At 42.5% G+C, this 17226-nt stretch overlaps 4 protein-coding genes across 5 annotated transcripts in view; 3 read left to right on the top strand and 1 right to left on the bottom strand.

Moving 5' to 3' along the window:
* Positions 1-2611: 2611 nt before the first annotated feature.
* Positions 2612-6504, top strand: LOC131893549 (mucin-5AC-like). Its single transcript, XM_059243605.1, has one exon. The coding sequence runs from the start codon at positions 2992-2994 to the stop codon at positions 5416-5418; it is 2427 nt and encodes an 808-aa protein (XP_059099588.1). The 5' UTR covers positions 2612-2991; the 3' UTR covers positions 5419-6504.
* A 640-nt stretch (positions 6505-7144) lies between these two features.
* On the top strand, positions 7145-9155 carry LOC131893563 (gastric triacylglycerol lipase-like). The gene is made up of 2 exons (XM_059243618.1): positions 7145-7596; positions 8219-9155. Exons 1-2 carry the CDS (start codon positions 7276-7278, stop codon positions 9134-9136), a joined length of 1239 nt encoding a protein of 412 aa, XP_059099601.1. The 5' UTR covers positions 7145-7275; the 3' UTR covers positions 9137-9155.
* A 1678-nt stretch (positions 9156-10833) lies between these two features.
* LOC131877149 (methionine aminopeptidase 2-like) lies at positions 10834-14174 on the top strand. Its single transcript, XM_059222750.1, has 4 exons — positions 10834-11597; positions 11664-11941; positions 12007-12275; positions 13746-14174. Exons 1-4 carry the CDS (start codon positions 11006-11008, stop codon positions 14065-14067), a joined length of 1461 nt encoding a protein of 486 aa, XP_059078733.1. The 5' UTR covers positions 10834-11005; the 3' UTR covers positions 14068-14174.
* Positions 14175-15343: 1169 nt separating this feature from the next.
* The window catches only part of LOC131877154 (26S proteasome non-ATPase regulatory subunit 8-like), a 2226-nt gene continuing 343 nt past the window's right edge, over positions 15344-17226 (bottom strand). Inside the window, exons 1-3 of one of the 2 annotated variants that reach the window (XM_059222755.1) lie at positions 17192-17220; positions 16191-16502; positions 15344-15724 (exon numbers count right to left, since the gene is read on the bottom strand). In XM_059222755.1, coding sequence (XP_059078738.1) covers positions 15404-15724; positions 16191-16496 — 627 coding nt within the window. In that variant the 5' untranslated portion in view covers positions 16497-16502; positions 17192-17220 and the 3' untranslated portion in view covers positions 15344-15403. Of the gene's footprint in view, positions 15725-16190; positions 16503-17191; positions 17221-17226 lie in introns of those variants that run through there. The other variant, XM_059222754.1, reaches the window with a different exon arrangement.

Below are 17226 nucleotides of genomic sequence, written 5' to 3'. Positions count from 1 at the left end.
TGCCAACTCAAATTCGTTGGTAGACCAAATATCATATAAAAATTGAAAGGTAATAAATAGACGAATTACAACCTTTCATTTTAATAGTACTGGGGATTACATTCCCTGTAGCGGTTAGAAAAGCCCGTGAAAAACCAAAAAAAGGACGTTTTAAAACACAAACGCATAGGAATTGGACATTATTGAAAATAAGCTGGTACTTGCACTGTTTTTGTAAGGATTGGACATACANCAAAAAAAGGACGTTTTAAAACACAAACGCATAGGAATTGGACATTATTGAAAATAAGCTGGTACTTGCACTGTTTTTGTAAGGATTGGACATACATCTGTCCATCTTGTCAACGTAACTGAGTTCCGGAGAGAATTAAATGAAATCTTTCAGCATCGGGAATGCAAGGAAAATACTGCAAACGGTGAATATGTACATGTCAAAAGGGCACTTGTGAAAGACAATTTCAAATGTCTTACAATGCATCAAAATAAGTTTTGATACACCGTAAAACGGGCCAAGAAAATCATGAACCCTGTCTCTTTTGAGATGAATTTCAATAGTCCGTTCGTTGGTTTTTTGTCAATGCAATTATTCAAGGAAAACAATAGCATGGTGGGAGACACTTCCATAAAATTTTGTTATTAAAAGAAAAGAAGAGTTGTTTTGTGAAATTGTTAGTGCCGTTTTTGGTGCTTATGACATGGCAAAAGTGTTTGGCCCATTCTTGAGGTTAAACTCAAATAACTGTGTTGATGAAAATGACAACGATCATCCGCATCATCACAACGGCCTTTATGAGATTTGAAAGTTCCTGAAACAAACTTAATCCATTATCTCTGGGAGGATTTATGCAAACTTTCTCGTTAGACATTGTTTGCACTTTTCAGGGGAGGAGGGATATAGTTCATAGTAATTCAGTGAAAGAGGAGGAGGAGAAGAATGAGGATGTAGAGGAAGGGAGGAAGGGGAGGGAGGAGGCAGCCAAATACTTGAACGTTAATTAACACTAGCTTTCGAGTTGGGCAAATGAACTAAGAGCTAGATGCCACTTCAAGGAGGAGGAGAGCCTGATGAAGAACACTCGCTCTAAACCTATTCTATGCTCACGCAGATTATGCTAGAGACACGGAACGAGAGAAGTGCATCCTTTCTGAGTGGTCTTTTTTTTATTCCAATTGAGATTGACAAATTGGGATTGTTATTGTTTAAATCACTAAACAATGGACAGGCTTTGATACTTGATGTTGTGGGGAAATGGCTAATCGAACCGAGAGATCGCGGTATGCAACCGAGCTGAAACCAAATGAATTCCTTCCCCACGAGAAAATGAGATCAGATTCGTCTCTTTTCTTTTTTGCTGCATGCTCCCCTAATAAAAGGGCCGAAAAGACCAAAGAAAAAGTTGAAAACCGCTGATGGATGCTGGATTTAGTGGGTTTGAGCATGAAAACTGTTGGCACCGACCATCCGACAGCTCTATGGGGTTGGCCATTTCCTACCCAAAGTCCCTGTCTTTCCCCCTTTTCCGCCCTTCTTCATGTCGTGAAACGAGTTCAATTTACGAGAATGCCAAAGAAAATGGAAATGAAGATTCCCTCCATCTTAGAGGGTAATTCACTTTCAATCAGGTGGTATTGTCGAATTTCTCACACCCTTGGAACGCGTCAAAGATAGATTGTTCTGTTTCACACTTCATTGAAGCTGTAGCATATTATTCATAGAACTTTGCAGAGTTAGTTTCAATTCAAATGACATGGCATTTTCGGGTTGAGCGTTTATTTGCTTAAGAATATCTATCATTGTTTCTGTCCGTCATAACTTTGAAACTGATCCCACTTGGTGAAGTGAAAATGCGAAATGATGTTTTCTCAAGATGCGTACAACGCTGCAGGGGAGGGCTCACAAGTAAATATGAGGAATGCCACCGATCTCCCAAAGGCACATCTCGAACGTGACTAATGAACATCTTGGGGTTAAAATTGGATGCCAAGATTTGTCCAGCCGGTTTTGAAACATTGAGCTTACTGATTGACATTGAAGAGGAGCAGACTAAATGTGCTCGAGAATTTGAGCTGGAAATGAACTCCTTAGAGCGAGTTATCTCCCTTTGCGAGAATGTGACCCGTGTCTAATGAGCTAGTTTTCGGCCTCAACTTCACTCTCATATCTCGCTTTGTCTTTAACCTTTAGTAGAGGTTGCTAAGTTGGTACCTGCATCTTGTAAAAAAATATAGGCAGTGTTGTTGAACAAACTGACGATGAGTGAATCTACAGTGCTTCAAAACCACCATACCAGTTCCATAAGGCTTGTAAGCGTAAATATAGAAATATCGATAGAAAAAAATTAATTGTCGATCGACCATTTTTGGTCGAGGAAGTAAGAGCGATTTCAAATCTAGTTGCAAAGACATTCTTATCAAGATTCGAACCAATGTCATTTCAAAGGTCCTTTCATGTATGTACAGTATTTTAGTTTGAAACCTTGGCTCAAATCAGCTTCCAACTTTATCACAAGGAGACCTTTTCATCAAGCTAAAAGCGCAATAAACTGAACTCAATTCCCAAGATATTGACTTTAAAATGGTCTCAATATACAGCGGTGTCTCTCAAGGTGCCATGATTGGGCCTCCGATCTCCTCACACGATTACTTTGAGTTCAGACAACCGTGCACGTACGTACATGTGCGTGTGTGTTTTCGTTCTTCGGTTGGTCGGACGATCCTCGAGGATCTCGTACATCGCTCGTCTTCGCAGGTTCACGAGTTCTCATTCACAAGGAGCACATGCCGTCATTTCTTGTTCGCCCTGGTGGATCGCAACTGATTTGATATTTGCCCACCCTCAAAGAGTTGTCGGTTGGTTCCAGTTTAGTGTTCATCCTCGGAAGACCAACACCTTGGTTTTTTTTCCTTTTTTTTTATTCTGAGAATTCGTCCAATTATGTATGACTCATGAAGAAACGAAGTTGAAATGAGACCGAAAGTGACTCACCTGAAATGAAGTGCTTGAGAATGCTGGTTACGATCCTGTGGTTCCTGATGGTATGTGTACTGGTGTCAGTGGAATCCAGTGGCAACAACTTCAAAAGTATAAGCATAGACCAAGATTCAAGAGGCAACTATTGCAAATTGGAAATTGACTCCAAAATCCAACACTTGACCTTTCAAAAAAAGTTCACCAACCTTTCCTTCCTCTCAGTCAAACCCAAATCTGTTCAGGTGGTTGGTCCTTGCTCTTGGAAGATGTGTGCCAGAAACTGCACCTGCATAGTGGTCAATGATACACAATCAGATTTCTTAGACGGATATCCTCAACTCCGGACGAAGCGCATCCTATATGTTTTAAGGGTGGAGAAGGATCAAGGTGTTGTGGCATTCTGTTCCAAGCGGAATCAGGATGGCCCGATGATTAGCAGCAGTTCAATGGGAAACTACTTGCCACAGATTAGCACCTTGCCTAGTAGTATTGATTCCGCCGATCATGTTGAAACGCCCAATTCGAGCCGGAGGAAAAATCTAGTCAAAGAATCTCCCATTAACGAACATCAGGATGTCAACGCTCAACAAAGCGAGAGTGACATCAAAGATCTCGAAGATGAGGCAGTAGATTCACCCGAGGGCTCCCTTAATCCATTGATGGAATCTGTCGCGAGTTCACCCCTTCCCGATCCATTAGACACATCGCATATGCAACAAGTCGATGAAAATCTGGGTCAATCCGCCACCGTCTTTGACGTGGAAACTTTTGAACAGAAGGCGTTTCCCGTCACGGAACAAAGATCTCTGCCCAAGCCAAACGGGGAACCTGTTTCTACTTTTAAAGCTCCTTCCCAAGAACCCACAATCCAGAGCATTGACGACGATCCAAAGACAGAGGAACAGAATTTGGAGAAGGATCAGGAAACAATTGAGACTTTTAAAGTTGGAACGACTACCACCACGAGCTTTGGCTCCGAAGATTATGAAGAAGAATTGTTCCCCGTCATGGGACAAAGAGCTTTGGCCAAATCAACAATGGCATCCTTGACAACGAGTGAGGTTCCTTGGATAGAAACAACACCTCAAGACATTTATGAGGGACTCAAGGTGGAACCTCAGGACCAATATTTGACGGATGACCAAGATATCCTGGAGAACATAAATGTAGAAACGAACAACGTGATCTCCAGTCAAGAAGATCACTCGCTCGAAATACTACCCATGAAGAACCAAAGAACCCTACCAAAAGCGGGTTTAGCGTCCACCAGCAGTGAGATTCCTGAGGTGGTCGCAACACAATCGACAATCCAGGAAGGTGTGCAGGCTCAAAAAACTCCACAAGATGTGACAGATAAGAAGGAAATGCCTTCTCCAATCGACTCAGACACAACAACCGCAATCTCTGACCTGGAAAATTATAAAATGAAATCCTTCCCCGCCATGGAACCGACAGCCTTTTCCAAACCAACAAAGAACCTCTCAAGCACAGAGATGCCAGAACTTTCAAAGTTCAACGTCACACAGCAAAGAATGACCACTGATACCAAAAAGCCATCGCAAATCGATTCCGAACCAACCAGCACGTGGTCATTGCGGTCAGAGGAGAATCAACTTGAAGAATCGGAGAGCACGCTCCCATCTTTGAAGACTACTCAATCAAGTATTGAGTCAGAATTGACCACCGCATTATCAAGCACTGACCGAGGCCAAAGTGAAATCCAGATGACACGACAAAATGACTTTGGTGTTGATCAAAATACTCATTACTCTTTCGAGTTAACCACCTTAGTGTTTAGAAACAATCTCCCAGATTGGCCCGATGAAACAGACCTACCGCAATCAAGCAGGGCGCATCAATCTTTGACGAAAACAAGTCCACACTCGAGCGACACGACGACGTTAATCCCCACCATCTCGGATTTAAATGAAATGCATGCCAACGAAATGGCATCGTCTTCTTACAGCACCACCACCACCACCACCACCACCACCACCACCACCACCACCACCACCACCACAACAACAACAACAACAACAACAACGGCAACAACAACAACAACAACATTGAATCCCTCCCCAAGACATCCTAGTCGACAAGGAGATGAAATCTGGGTAGAAAATGTTCATGCTAATCCAAATCGTGCAATGACGTCAGACTCGAGATTCATTCCAATTCCCAAAGACACCGAGCAAACTTCTCTCTTCGTCGAAAAGCTACCGATCAACGTGCATCAAAACGAGTCCAGCTGTTTTTGGACCCTATGTGTCGTGATATTGATCTGTGTCTGTGTCGTCTCTTTGGTGTCGGTGGTATTTTGGGTACTTTGCAAAACCCGAAAATGTTCGAACTATCGGGATCCCAATGTTTGCTCAACACCGATAAGTCAGGACAATGAAGAGGTGCGACTAACTTTGCTGAGTGAACATCAGATGAAAGTCCCATAAAAACCGCTTCGTTCATTTGTAGTCAACTCCACTTCACAATCAGTTTCCTTGTCGTGGAGCAAGTTTACGACAAATTGAACCTCCCCAAATGGTGTAATAGAAAGGCTGGCCCTCTTTTGTGTCAGGTAAAGGGTAGATGGGCTCTCACATTCCTCATATATATTCGAATTCTATTCAACGTCTTCTCAATGACAGTGCGTATGTAGTGCGATGTCCCCCAGAAATCCGGGATGTGTAAGCTTGCGGACAAAAGTAATCTGGCAGTTTTCAGTTTGTCCGGTCGGTCTCCCACTGAGCGATGATCCGACGTCCCCATTAATAAAGATCACCCACCACCCATGGATACGAGTGCCTCGCTCAGGACTACCTTTTCCCCAGCAGCATCTTTGGTGGGTCCATCCAATAGAAAAAAAAACAGACTCCCAAAAACGTCGTAGCCTCTCCAAGGCTTTTGAAGCCAATGTCGAGTCACATTAAGCTTGAAATGATACTCCCGTCCAATCGATCAAAAGAGGAGACTAACTATCAAAAGCGATTCCTCATTAGAGTGAAAAATTCCCAATGTGTGTTTGTGTGTGTGTGAGATACCCTCCCAGTACTCTGTCACCGTCTAAAGCTTCTTCAATTCTCTTGGTAACAATGTGTATCTTCACCTTAATCGGATGTTCAGGCTCTGTTTCGGTGGTCTGCCTGTTCATGACTCATGACTGAGGGACTATGAAGACACACTATGGTTGGGTGTCAGTGCTTCCGAAGCAAGATCGAACTTTATCAGGCGAGCTCATGAAAGGAAACTAGGTATCAGGCCTCAGTGACCGCGAACAGTTTGGTAATGGCGCTCAAGATATGGTTGCAAACCGGATTTTGAGAAGAATGCCAATGGTCGTCGGAGTTCGAGTGATGCTTGGCACCTTTTCTCTTTTAAAAAAACATTCCCACCGCAAACCCTTGCTATTAGTTAAGCACATTGTATGTAGATGACGTACTATTAATAACCCATAAACATCATGTTATCCGCATCATTGTGGGTAGACTTGTAACTTGGCTTAATGAGAAAAATATAAATGCATAGAAAGCCGGTTTTGACCGTCCAATGAATTTTGCTTTATTTATGATTCCATAAATCTAGGTGAACCTTTTGTAATTTCAGGCCAGAAATGATACTTGCTATTGGTCATAACGGGTAACAAAATGCTCAAATACGTACGTACGTACAACTTGATGTTGAGCCGTCATTCTTTACTCATTGATTAGTGATATCATTTGCGTTTTTTGAGCACCCGCCATCGGCAAATAAACTACTTGACCCGACACTTGGGTAGATTGAGTCAACAGGTCATTTTAAGCAGAGACATGTTATGCTCACTTGGCCTCCAAGGTATCGATCAAAGAAGACATGTGATAAATGTAATAGGGCAGTAAACGCTCTAATTATAGTTGTATCTTCGGCCATCACACGCTGACATCTTGCATAATATGGACATTACATAGAGCGAAAATAAGTTGGTCGCACACATTGCTGCATGCTCTGAGTAAATTGTCCTAGCTGCAGGGTATTCGGTGTGAAGAAGCCAGCCCTAGAGAACTCGTCGGAAAGATGCCTCTGTCAGAAGGGTGTATGTAGCAGCACGAACACTAGAGAGCCTATCTGAACAAATAGATAGGATAAAGGCATGTTTGTGTAATACGGGCGAGGCTACTTAAACGGACATCTACTTTATCATGTCGCAAACAATAAAACGTCTCTGGTCCTTTCGCCATCAGTCCTGCATAAGTAGGCCTCTGGCTCACTCGACACCAACCCAACCAACGGCTACTGTTGCATTTCTCGGGTGGGATTGCTCATAAAACTTCAAGATGGCCGTGCTTCGAGTGACAACCGTTCTGCTATTAGTTGTGGTCATGACCTCCAAGGCCGTGGAGTTTCCAGTCATGAATGTGCCCCAACTCATTCAATACTGGGGATATCCCGTGGAGAGCCATTGGATCACTACTTCAGATGGTTATATTCTCAATTATCATCGCATTCCATACGGATCAAGCGAAAAAGGTCATCCTCGAAGTTTAGTGCGAGGCAAAGGCCACGAAGGACGTCAACAGCAATCCAAACCAGTCATGTTTTTGCAACATGGGCTTTTTGGCAGCTCTGCCAGATTCACAGCTGGGCCACCAGAGAAGGTACTAGTAGATAAATGATGGTATGGTCTACAGGGCTGCCACAAAGTACGCCGGCAATTAGAAATACAAATAGTTCTTAAAAAGATTTGAGATCCATGCATCAAATTTTTTATGGTGATGTTAGAACTGCCATTAACCTTTCTTGGTTGTAAAATTATTCATTTGACCTCCATTTGCACTGACAATTTGACTGATACGTTTTGAAACTCCATTCACTGTGGCAAGCACAACTTAGATGGTGATATTTCCCAGGCAGCCATAAATCCTCTTTCTAGTGCCTCTGCATTTTTATATGATCTTTAGGAGCGCTTTTCTTCCTATATTTTGGGGCCAACCCAACTTGGCAATTTGAGCCACGGTGGATTTTCAAGTACTGAAACTTATCGCCGGCGAACTTTGTAGCAACCCTGTAGATTTGTCTTGAAATACCTTCGCAATTCGAGGGAGGCAATGGGTCGAGGCAGCAAACCATTTGCGTTTTAAAAGCCACTAGATGCAACAAAGACACCACAAAAGTGCAACAAAACGATATGAAACCCGGCATCGAGGATATTCATTCGGGAGTTGTTTGCATAACGACGAAAGTAAATTGCTGCATGCTCACTTTACTCATCCATTTCAGTCCCTGGCTTTCATCATGGCAGATGCCGGTTATGATGTTTGGGTCGCCAACACGCGGGGCAACACTTATTGTCGAAATCACACCACTCTCGATCCTGACGTGGACAAGGAGGAGTTCTGGAACTTCGATTGGGAAGTTGCGGGACTCGAGGATCTTCAGGCAGGATTCAGTTACGTTCTTGAGACCACTGGTCAGAGCAAACTCATTTACGTGGGACACAGCATGGGCACGAGTGAGTTCCTGGCTGCATCTGCCGTTCAACCCGAAATCCAAGTCATGGTCTCGGCTGCCTTCCTTCTGGCCCCTCCCTCATACTTTGATTACAACACGGGGATCCTAGTGGAGTTGGCCCAATACGTTGACGAACTTGAGGGAGCCTTCGAGTTCCTAGACCTTTGGGAACTATTCCCAGATTTCCCTTTAACCTCTGAAGTGGGGCATGATTTGTGTGACGAGATCCATCTAGAGGAAAACTATGACACTTGCATGAGCTTGGCCGATTCCATTGTTGGAATCAGCCCAGGAAATTTGAACAACTCCATGTTGCCGATTTATTTCGATTCCTGGCCAGAGGGCTCGTCTGTAAAGTGCCTGGTTCATTATGGACAACTCATCAACTCTGAACACTTTTTTGGGCGCTATGACTACGGAGACGCCAACATGGAACATTACGGCCAAGCATCTCCCCCGGCCTATGATTTGTCCAAGATCACTCTACCCATTCACATATTCTATGGGGATGGGGATACCCTTGTGGATGACATGGATGTAGAAGCTCTTGCGTCCAATCTTCCCAATGTCAAACTGTTATACAAAGTTCCATTTGAGGGATGGACCCACAATGACATGTGCTACGCCATCCAAGCGCCAGAATTAGTTTACTCTGTCATTATGGAAAATGCAGCCAAATATGTTTAACTCGTTAAAACTTGAAAAATGATGATTGTGTGATTTGTCCTGGCGTACTCTAAGCCTTGGTAGGAGGTAAGTGCCTGGATTTGCAAACCGGAATTTAATCAGGCATGAATCCCCTGTGGAAATGCTCTCCACCGCAAACTTCTTCAGGATTCCTTACCATTTTGTGAAGTGGGCTGCTACAGAGAAACGAGGTCGTGAGGCCTCGGTTCTCGAGAGTTGGCAGCTCAAAGAACTGGACTGAAATGTGTCGGTCGTTCTCTAGCACCTACCCAAACTTTGAACGTCCCTCTTACATTCGTTGGACGGAAATAGGCCTTAGACTCCCCATTGTGTGTGCTCTTCAGCATTGTCAACAACTTATTCAAACTGATTTCAATGTTAAGAAGAGCATTGCATCTCTTTTGCCAAATGTAGTGTGTGGCGTATTTCAGTTCTTGAAAAAGTAATTGGACGGTTAGAATGGTAAATAGCTATTGATGCTTGCTTGGAAAACAATTGACCAGGTGGGGCTCACCGCTCTCGACCTTGCGTGAGAATGAAAAGGTCCTATAAAAGATCAGACAGAGATGCGGTAATGTCCTGTAAAGTATACAGAAAAAAAAATTCAGCCACAAAACCACACTTGCAGAAGAACTATAACAACAGGGCACCAAGGCAGGTAAAACCTAGGAATCCTAATTTGAAAATCCAAGTAATGAACTTTTAGATTGCTTACAAGGTTGAGTGATTCAACAATCTTCTTGACAATCCGTTGAAAGCGGAAATGTGAACTAATTGTATCCAGGGGTCTTGTGTCTGGACTCTATCAATAAGAGATGAAAATGGTTAGAGATTCAGGCAGAATAAATCATGTAAGCCCCCAAATGATGGCAAGAAAGGAGCCAAAATTGCAAATTTATTGGCAAATAAATTCAATCTCTACATGTCTTCATGGATTAACTTGAATTATCCAAGTATAGTTTTCTTCACAACTATTTGCCTAAGGTATACAGATCATTTGAATAGATATATTTTTGGCTCTCTTCTTCATGTTCTAGATCAAAATAGACCTGAAATTATAAGTTTGCAGATCTGAAACTCGAGGAAAGACTTGAATGCAACATACCTGTGCATTAACTTTGAAGGGCTGATCAAAATTTTATTACAAAATAAAGTACAAACTGGCAAGAAACAAGTAAAGTCCTATTTTTGTTCTGAAGCCTCATTTGCTAGATTTCTGTACACCTAACCTATTCCTTGGTTTTTCTTTGACAATATGACTGCTGGCGCCAAAAGACCTGGAAGGGAGGTTCAGTTAGGCTGATTTGGCAAAGATAATCACAATCCTGAGGGCTTTGACATTTTCATTGTTTCTTTTGAATTTCTCATTGCCTTTGATTTGCGGCCGAACTCATGCAATACATAAATTTCCCTTAAACAACTGTTCATATACTAAATATTTCTGATTCACTTTGAAAGTCAGAAGAATAAATTCTCCATATTAAGCGAGCAGTATATCGATATACCAATTAGCAATAACTAAACTCTCGGGCTAGTTTGATAAATATATGAGAGGGTGCCATGAATGCAAATGACGCAGGTTAGATGCGTGAATGGCTTTTACACCTTCTCTGTGGATAATGTCCTGCCTTTCCTGCTTAACTCATCAACGAGACTTAATTTCTCATGACCCAAGCCTTTCGCCGGTTTGTGGTCGCTCAACCTAAATGTACTCAATGTCTCAATGTGTGCATCGTAGTGTGTTTCGGAAACAAGGAGCTGTGAACTGGGGACAAACACAAAATCTGTCGAATCTCCAACCAACATCTCTCTCTCTCATCCTCTGCAAGTGTGATTCCAGAGCCCCTAACGAATCCCGTCGACGACGATATGGGAAAAACGCAAGAAGAGGACATCGACGCCATCGTGGCCGGCATCGAAGGATTAGAGAGCAAGCCCACCGACAAGAAGGCCAAAAAGAAGGCCACCACCCAACCGGACCGCGCCCAACAGAATGGTGATCCCTTGTCCAACAATGGGACAGCCAATGCTTCCGACCCAACACCCGCTGAAAACGGTGAGGTCAAGAAGAAGCGCAAGCGGAATCGCAACAAAAACAACAAAAAAGACCTGGAAGAAGGCGAGGATGAGCCCGTCACGGCCAATGCCACGCCTTCCACCGAGAAGAAGACCGATCCCAAAGGGGGCAAGAAAGCGGCTGCCAAGTCCGGAGGAAAAGTGACGCAAACCTATCCGCCTACCATTCCCATTTTTGACTTGTATCGAGGCGGGCCGTTCCCTGTTGGGCAACAAATGGAGTATCCGGACGTGTGGAACGATGGAAGAACCGCCCAAGATCGTTTTGGCACCGAGGAGAAACGGGCCATTGATCGGGCCCAATTAGACATGTATAACGAGGTGCGATGTGCGGCCGAGGCTCATCGACAAACCCGACAGCATATCCAAAAATGGGTCAAACCGGGTAAAGTGCCAGGGACCTGATTACCAGACTGTGAGGTTCTCATGATATCATGGCGTTACTTTGCAGGCATGAAAATGATCGATATTGTACAGGAGCTGGAAGACACGGCACGGAAACTCATCAAGGAGAACGGCCTGGAAGCGGGTTTGGCCTTTCCCACTGGATGTTCCATCAATCATTGTGCGGCTCATTACACACCCAATGCGGGCGATGAGACCGTGCTAGGCCAGGATGACGTGGTCAAGATGGATTTTGGCACACACATCAACGGTCGAATTATTGATTGCGCTTGGACGATGAACTTCAACCCCAAATTTGATCCCTTGAAGGAGGCAGTGCGAGACGTAAGTGTACATTGAGGTTTGTTAGATTGATAAAAGTCACAATAAGAATATGGTGTATTGTCTAGGCCACGGAAATGGGCATCAAAACGGCGGGCATTGATGTGCGATTGTGTGATGTGGGAGCTGCTATTCAAGAAGTCATGGAGAGCCATGAGATCGAATTGGACGGCAAGACGTACCAGATCAAGTCCATTCGAAATCTCAATGGCCACTCCATCTCCCCGTACCAGATTCATGCAGGAAAAACCGTGCCTATCATTAAAGGGGGCGAGGCTACGGTCATGGAGGAAAATGAGTTCTACGCCATCGAAACGTTCGGATCAACGGGCAGAGGGTAAGAAATACGAAGACAGATCTCACTCTTACTCTTCACTCATGGGATGAGTGTCGGATCTGTTCTTAGAGGCTTTTTGGGTCTCTCTAATTGCTTCAAGGTAGCTTTATGTGGGATTATGGTCAGGTTATTTTTGAAATTCTTGTGTTAGAGGCTGCTAGGACATAATTTTCAATAATATTACACGAGAACGGAAGTGATAAAATAGTGATGATGTCCTTGAGTGTGGAATCATATTAACATTTGAAGGATCCCCCTAACTTATTGTAACACGTTATAAGTTAACCCTCTCCCCCTAAAAAATCCATCACGTTTTCTCATTCGCCCTTCATATTTTTTTCCAAAGTCCAATTGAATGTTCATATATAAATATATTTAAATTTCACCGTCGTTATGTCAAGAAGAGGTTTTAAATGTAAACCTTCTGGTTTTCAAGTTTCCAAACGCATTTTGAATAGATGCATTGAATAAGAAAGAGTACTCTCATTCCAAGCACCATTGAATTTGTACTTCAATGCAACTATTAACTTTTCTTAAGGACAACCAATTTAGTTGATTCATGATACTTCACATTGTTGCAAATATTTTTGCTAATCTCTAACTCCTTGCTGAATCCTATTTTTTAGAAAGTCCAATCGCGCTAGGGTGTGTCAAAAGAGATATGAAATGAAAATTCACACATTTGACCTGGCTGGTTCTTTAATGAAACACGTTACGTTGTACTTTGAAGTACTGGCAGACTGTAAGAGAACAGTGAGACAACTGTATTTTATTGAGACTTGTTTTACAAACGTAATTCTAATGGCATATGGCACGCTTGCCTTGTGGAAGTCCGCGGTGTATTATATCTACTTGATTGTTCTTTATGTCATAAAACTTTAACTTCTCACGCAATACGAATGTGTGAGCTCCTCTTGGTAACGTCTGACTCCTTGTTGAGCTTTGTTTGGAATCTTTTACACCATCATCATCGAAAATTGACAGCCAATCTGATTGGTCGAATTTGATTACGTATATTCAACCTCGCGGGTCTCTGACTAGAGGATCTCTAGTTTAATGTAGAAAACTACGTGCGCAGTCCTTATTTCAAGAATTTGAAGGCAAAAAAGATATTCAAGCCAATTTTGGAAACAGCAAATAAAATTCACATTTCTACTAATTACAAATAAATTTATATGATTTGTTTTCATATTATATTGTATGTTGTAACAATGTGTTGGATGATCTAAATTGCTTACTGCACTCATTAGAGTCATCAGTTTTTACTACTGTAGTATCATAATCCACCAGAAAAGAGCAGAGTTCGGTTACATGATCAGTCTGATCATGACCATGGTTTTGGGAGGCTCCTATTTCTGGACTTAACCCTAATAGAAGGATAGCGAAAGTAACATGTCTGAATTTAAGCGTATATGTAAAAAAAATCCTCTTTTTGTACCTTAATTTCTATTGTGTTGTCTTTCCCCATAGAGTCGTTCATGATGACATGGAGACGAGTCATTACATGAAAAACTTTGATGTCGGCCATGTTCCTTTGAGATTACAACGCTCCAAGCAGCTCTTAAACACGATTAACAAACATTTCGGCACGTTGGCTTTCTGCCGACGTTGGTTGGATCGTTTGGGCGAGACCCGCTACTTGATGGCTTTAAAAGATTTGGGTGAGAAGGGCATCGTTGAGCCTTATCCCCCATTATGCGACGTTAAAGGCTGTTACACGGCTCAATTCGAACACACCATTCTCCTGAGGCCCACTTGCAAGGAGGTTATTTCACGTGGGGACGATTATTGAGTTGTATCTATGATACATAGCAATGCTTATTGATGATGCCAACGTTTGTAATAATGTGTGCGTGGTGATTTCACCTTGCCATCATTGAAAGAAAATATCTTGCTGAACTGCATGCCTACATTCATTACATCTTCAAGATTGTTTAGATGGTGGTCATCGGGGGCCCTCAAGACCATCGATGGCAAGAGTGAGTGCAAAATGACCCAACCCAACATCAGACAGACGACGGAAATGGTGAGAAGATAACCTGACCGTAATATCCAACATTAACAGTCTGCCTGTGCATGGTACTGTTATCACAGTTCTGCCATAAATAGTGTCAAGGCTCACGTCTAGAGCGACCTTGTTGAGGCCCCTCTTGTTCAAGATGGGCAAGAAAGAGAAGAGGATGGAAACCTGACAGAAGCTTTGAGAGTGGTTCACGGGAAATGAAGGCGATCAATCGGTCATTTCACTTTGATGACTGCATTGTTGGGCGCAGTTTTTTGCCTTGCTGTCGTTGGTGGGTCACGACTGAGTCAACAGAAATCACTAAAACTTTGGCCACTGGCACAATTTCCTATTGAAATTGGCGACTAGGACATATTCTTCACGTTATGGGTGGTGGGGGCGTGGAACAGCCTTCCTAATTCGGTCAGGAGTGCTAGATCAGTGAGGAAATTTAAGAGTCAGATTTCAGAGGATAAAACCAGTCCCACGACAATCTGCAGTTTGAAGTGCAGTTCTCATTACAACCATCTTTCCCCTTACAGTTTTTACCCTCTCATTCTCTTCATTCTCTCCCCCTTTATGATATATCTCATTTCATTCATCCATCATAGATTTTCTATCTATGACATTCCTTTCAAATCGTTTCTTCCCTTGTAAAATGATCCAAAACTCTATATACACCCTCATGGGAGGTTTGAGTGGAAGTAACAATAAGCAAGAATATAGATCTTTGGTCACCAGATGCCCGTCACAGGGCACTTTTTCTCGCCGTGGGTTTGATCAAAGAAATGCTTGGTTAATGGTTAATTTTCAGAAAAAAAGGAGGAGACTATTCATTCCGGTGTCATCAACTCAATTCAGAGCACCAAAAAGAGAACTATAACCCTCGGAAGTGGGAGTAGTAATATTCTTGGACCGTGTAGGCACATCTGTCAGCTTTGTTTTCTTTCCACTTGAAAAGAACTCTGGAGGAATCATAGTCTTCAAATAGTCAGGCTTGATAGCCTCATAATTGGTTGTCTGTTGGAAAAAAAAAATTGCATTCTTATTCAAACAAAATCAAACGTTTCTGGTCACACATGTTTATTGAAAATGGATGTTGGAAACGAAGATAAAGTTAAACATCCTAGACAATCTGTTCCATTTCTCTAGCGTAGGTGATGGACATCTTGGCCAGTTCTTCGGTCGGAACCTCTTCTAAAGGCTTCTTCTCGTTAGCATCTAGGAACCGGATGATCCCATCTTTACCCACATTCCATCCGCGCTCTTTAATGTAAGTGCTCCCAGCTTTCGAGTCTAACTGAAGCATTTGAGTGCAATCTTTCGAGGAGATTTGTTCGTAAGCTTTTTCCATACACGATGCGATTTCATCTCGAATAGTGTCCATTAATTTGTTGATGAAGAATGAGTAGGACTCGGCTGGAACGTTGTCCTTCATCATGATTACCTTTAAGTGAACGAGAGAAGATTAATGCCAACACAAAACGTTGCAAAATATATCCCTATATACGAATAACGTCGAATAAACGTCATGGATATGCCTGAGCAGCCTCGTCACATCTGGAATTTCAGGCTTAACATTTCTACCAACGTTTTTGGCCTGGAATTTCTACTATGACGTTTGATTATTTGGAAAATGTAGATCCAAAAACAAGTCCAAATGGCATGGGGTAAAATGACGAGGAGAATCTGGAAAGCCGACGTGGCAACGTTCGTGGATATCACCGCAACGACGTGACATGACATATTAAAATAAATTATTGGAAAGCCAAGATTTCAATCAAGGCGTTAGTCTAGGATTTGAGTGTCGGACACGCAACGATATTTGTCGCTGAATCTCCCTTTGAAAGGAGAGAGCCCAATTTTAGTCAGCTTTAGCATCGAGGCGATGCATGCAATCAATAGAAACTTACTTTGTTATAATTTCCTTCCATGATGAATTGCTCCAATCGCACGGGATTGCGGATGTAGGGATTATTCTGTAAAGTATCGGATGGTAGTTGCTCCAATTCGGTGTGGAAATCGGCGATCTTGTTCTTGGACAGCAGGCACAAGAGGTTCAAACCCAAGAGCTCGAACTGATACGGAGATTCCGGTAGAATGTGCGAGTAGTCACTATAATAAGTCTTCAATTGGGCCATATATCGCTCAAAAGACTCGACATCTTGAGCCGCAATCGAATAATTGGCTCCAATTTCCAAAATATCGCGGGCCACCATCAACTCCTTGAACAGTAAGAACGATGGTCAGAGATAATGGAAACTTTTCTTGACAATCGATTTTGAGCATTGCTTCTCGAGTCGAACAGAAGACGTTTGTTTAACAAACTCATCAACGCAATATCACAAGGGTCTCATAAGCACAATAGATACCTGTATCAAAACATAGCAAGTAGCTATTTCAAGGTGCTCTCCAACCCGAAATTCAACTAGTTATTCATGACCAACCAAGATTGGCCAAGGGTACTTTACATGACTTTTGACCAAATGAAGAAAACCAATTTCAACAATGCGGCCAATTTCATGAACTATGAAACGAAATCGGGTGATAATGGCGGGAACAAAACCAAACTAGTCAAGGACGTTAAACAATCGTTACTTGAGTGTGTTTTGCGAGATCTGATGACGTTGGAAAGGTGCTTAAGCAAAAATAATCCACTCTTTGAGTAACCAAACCATATAACAATGTCTGACTAAATGAGTGTTTCAGAAATTTCATCAGGACTGCAAGGCATCAATGACACCGATATGAAACCAGCCTCAATCAATGATCTTTCAGGCCTTCACAAATATTAAAGTCAGTGTCATTGAACTTGAGTTTACACGCGCACGCATTTCTTTTTCTTGATTAGAGGCTGACGAGTCATTTCACAGGGTTACTCAGAGGACTTCAAAAATAGCAATGATGTTATTACCTGTTTCAATTTAGGGAGTTCGTCCGTGGGTAAAT

This window comes from Tigriopus californicus, chromosome 2, assembly GCF_007210705.1.
Source record: "Tigriopus californicus strain San Diego chromosome 2, Tcal_SD_v2.1, whole genome shotgun sequence".
In the NCBI taxonomy this organism is placed as follows: domain Eukaryota; kingdom Metazoa; phylum Arthropoda; class Copepoda; order Harpacticoida; family Harpacticidae; genus Tigriopus; species Tigriopus californicus.
This window is presented reverse-complemented; position numbering and strand designations above follow the sequence as displayed.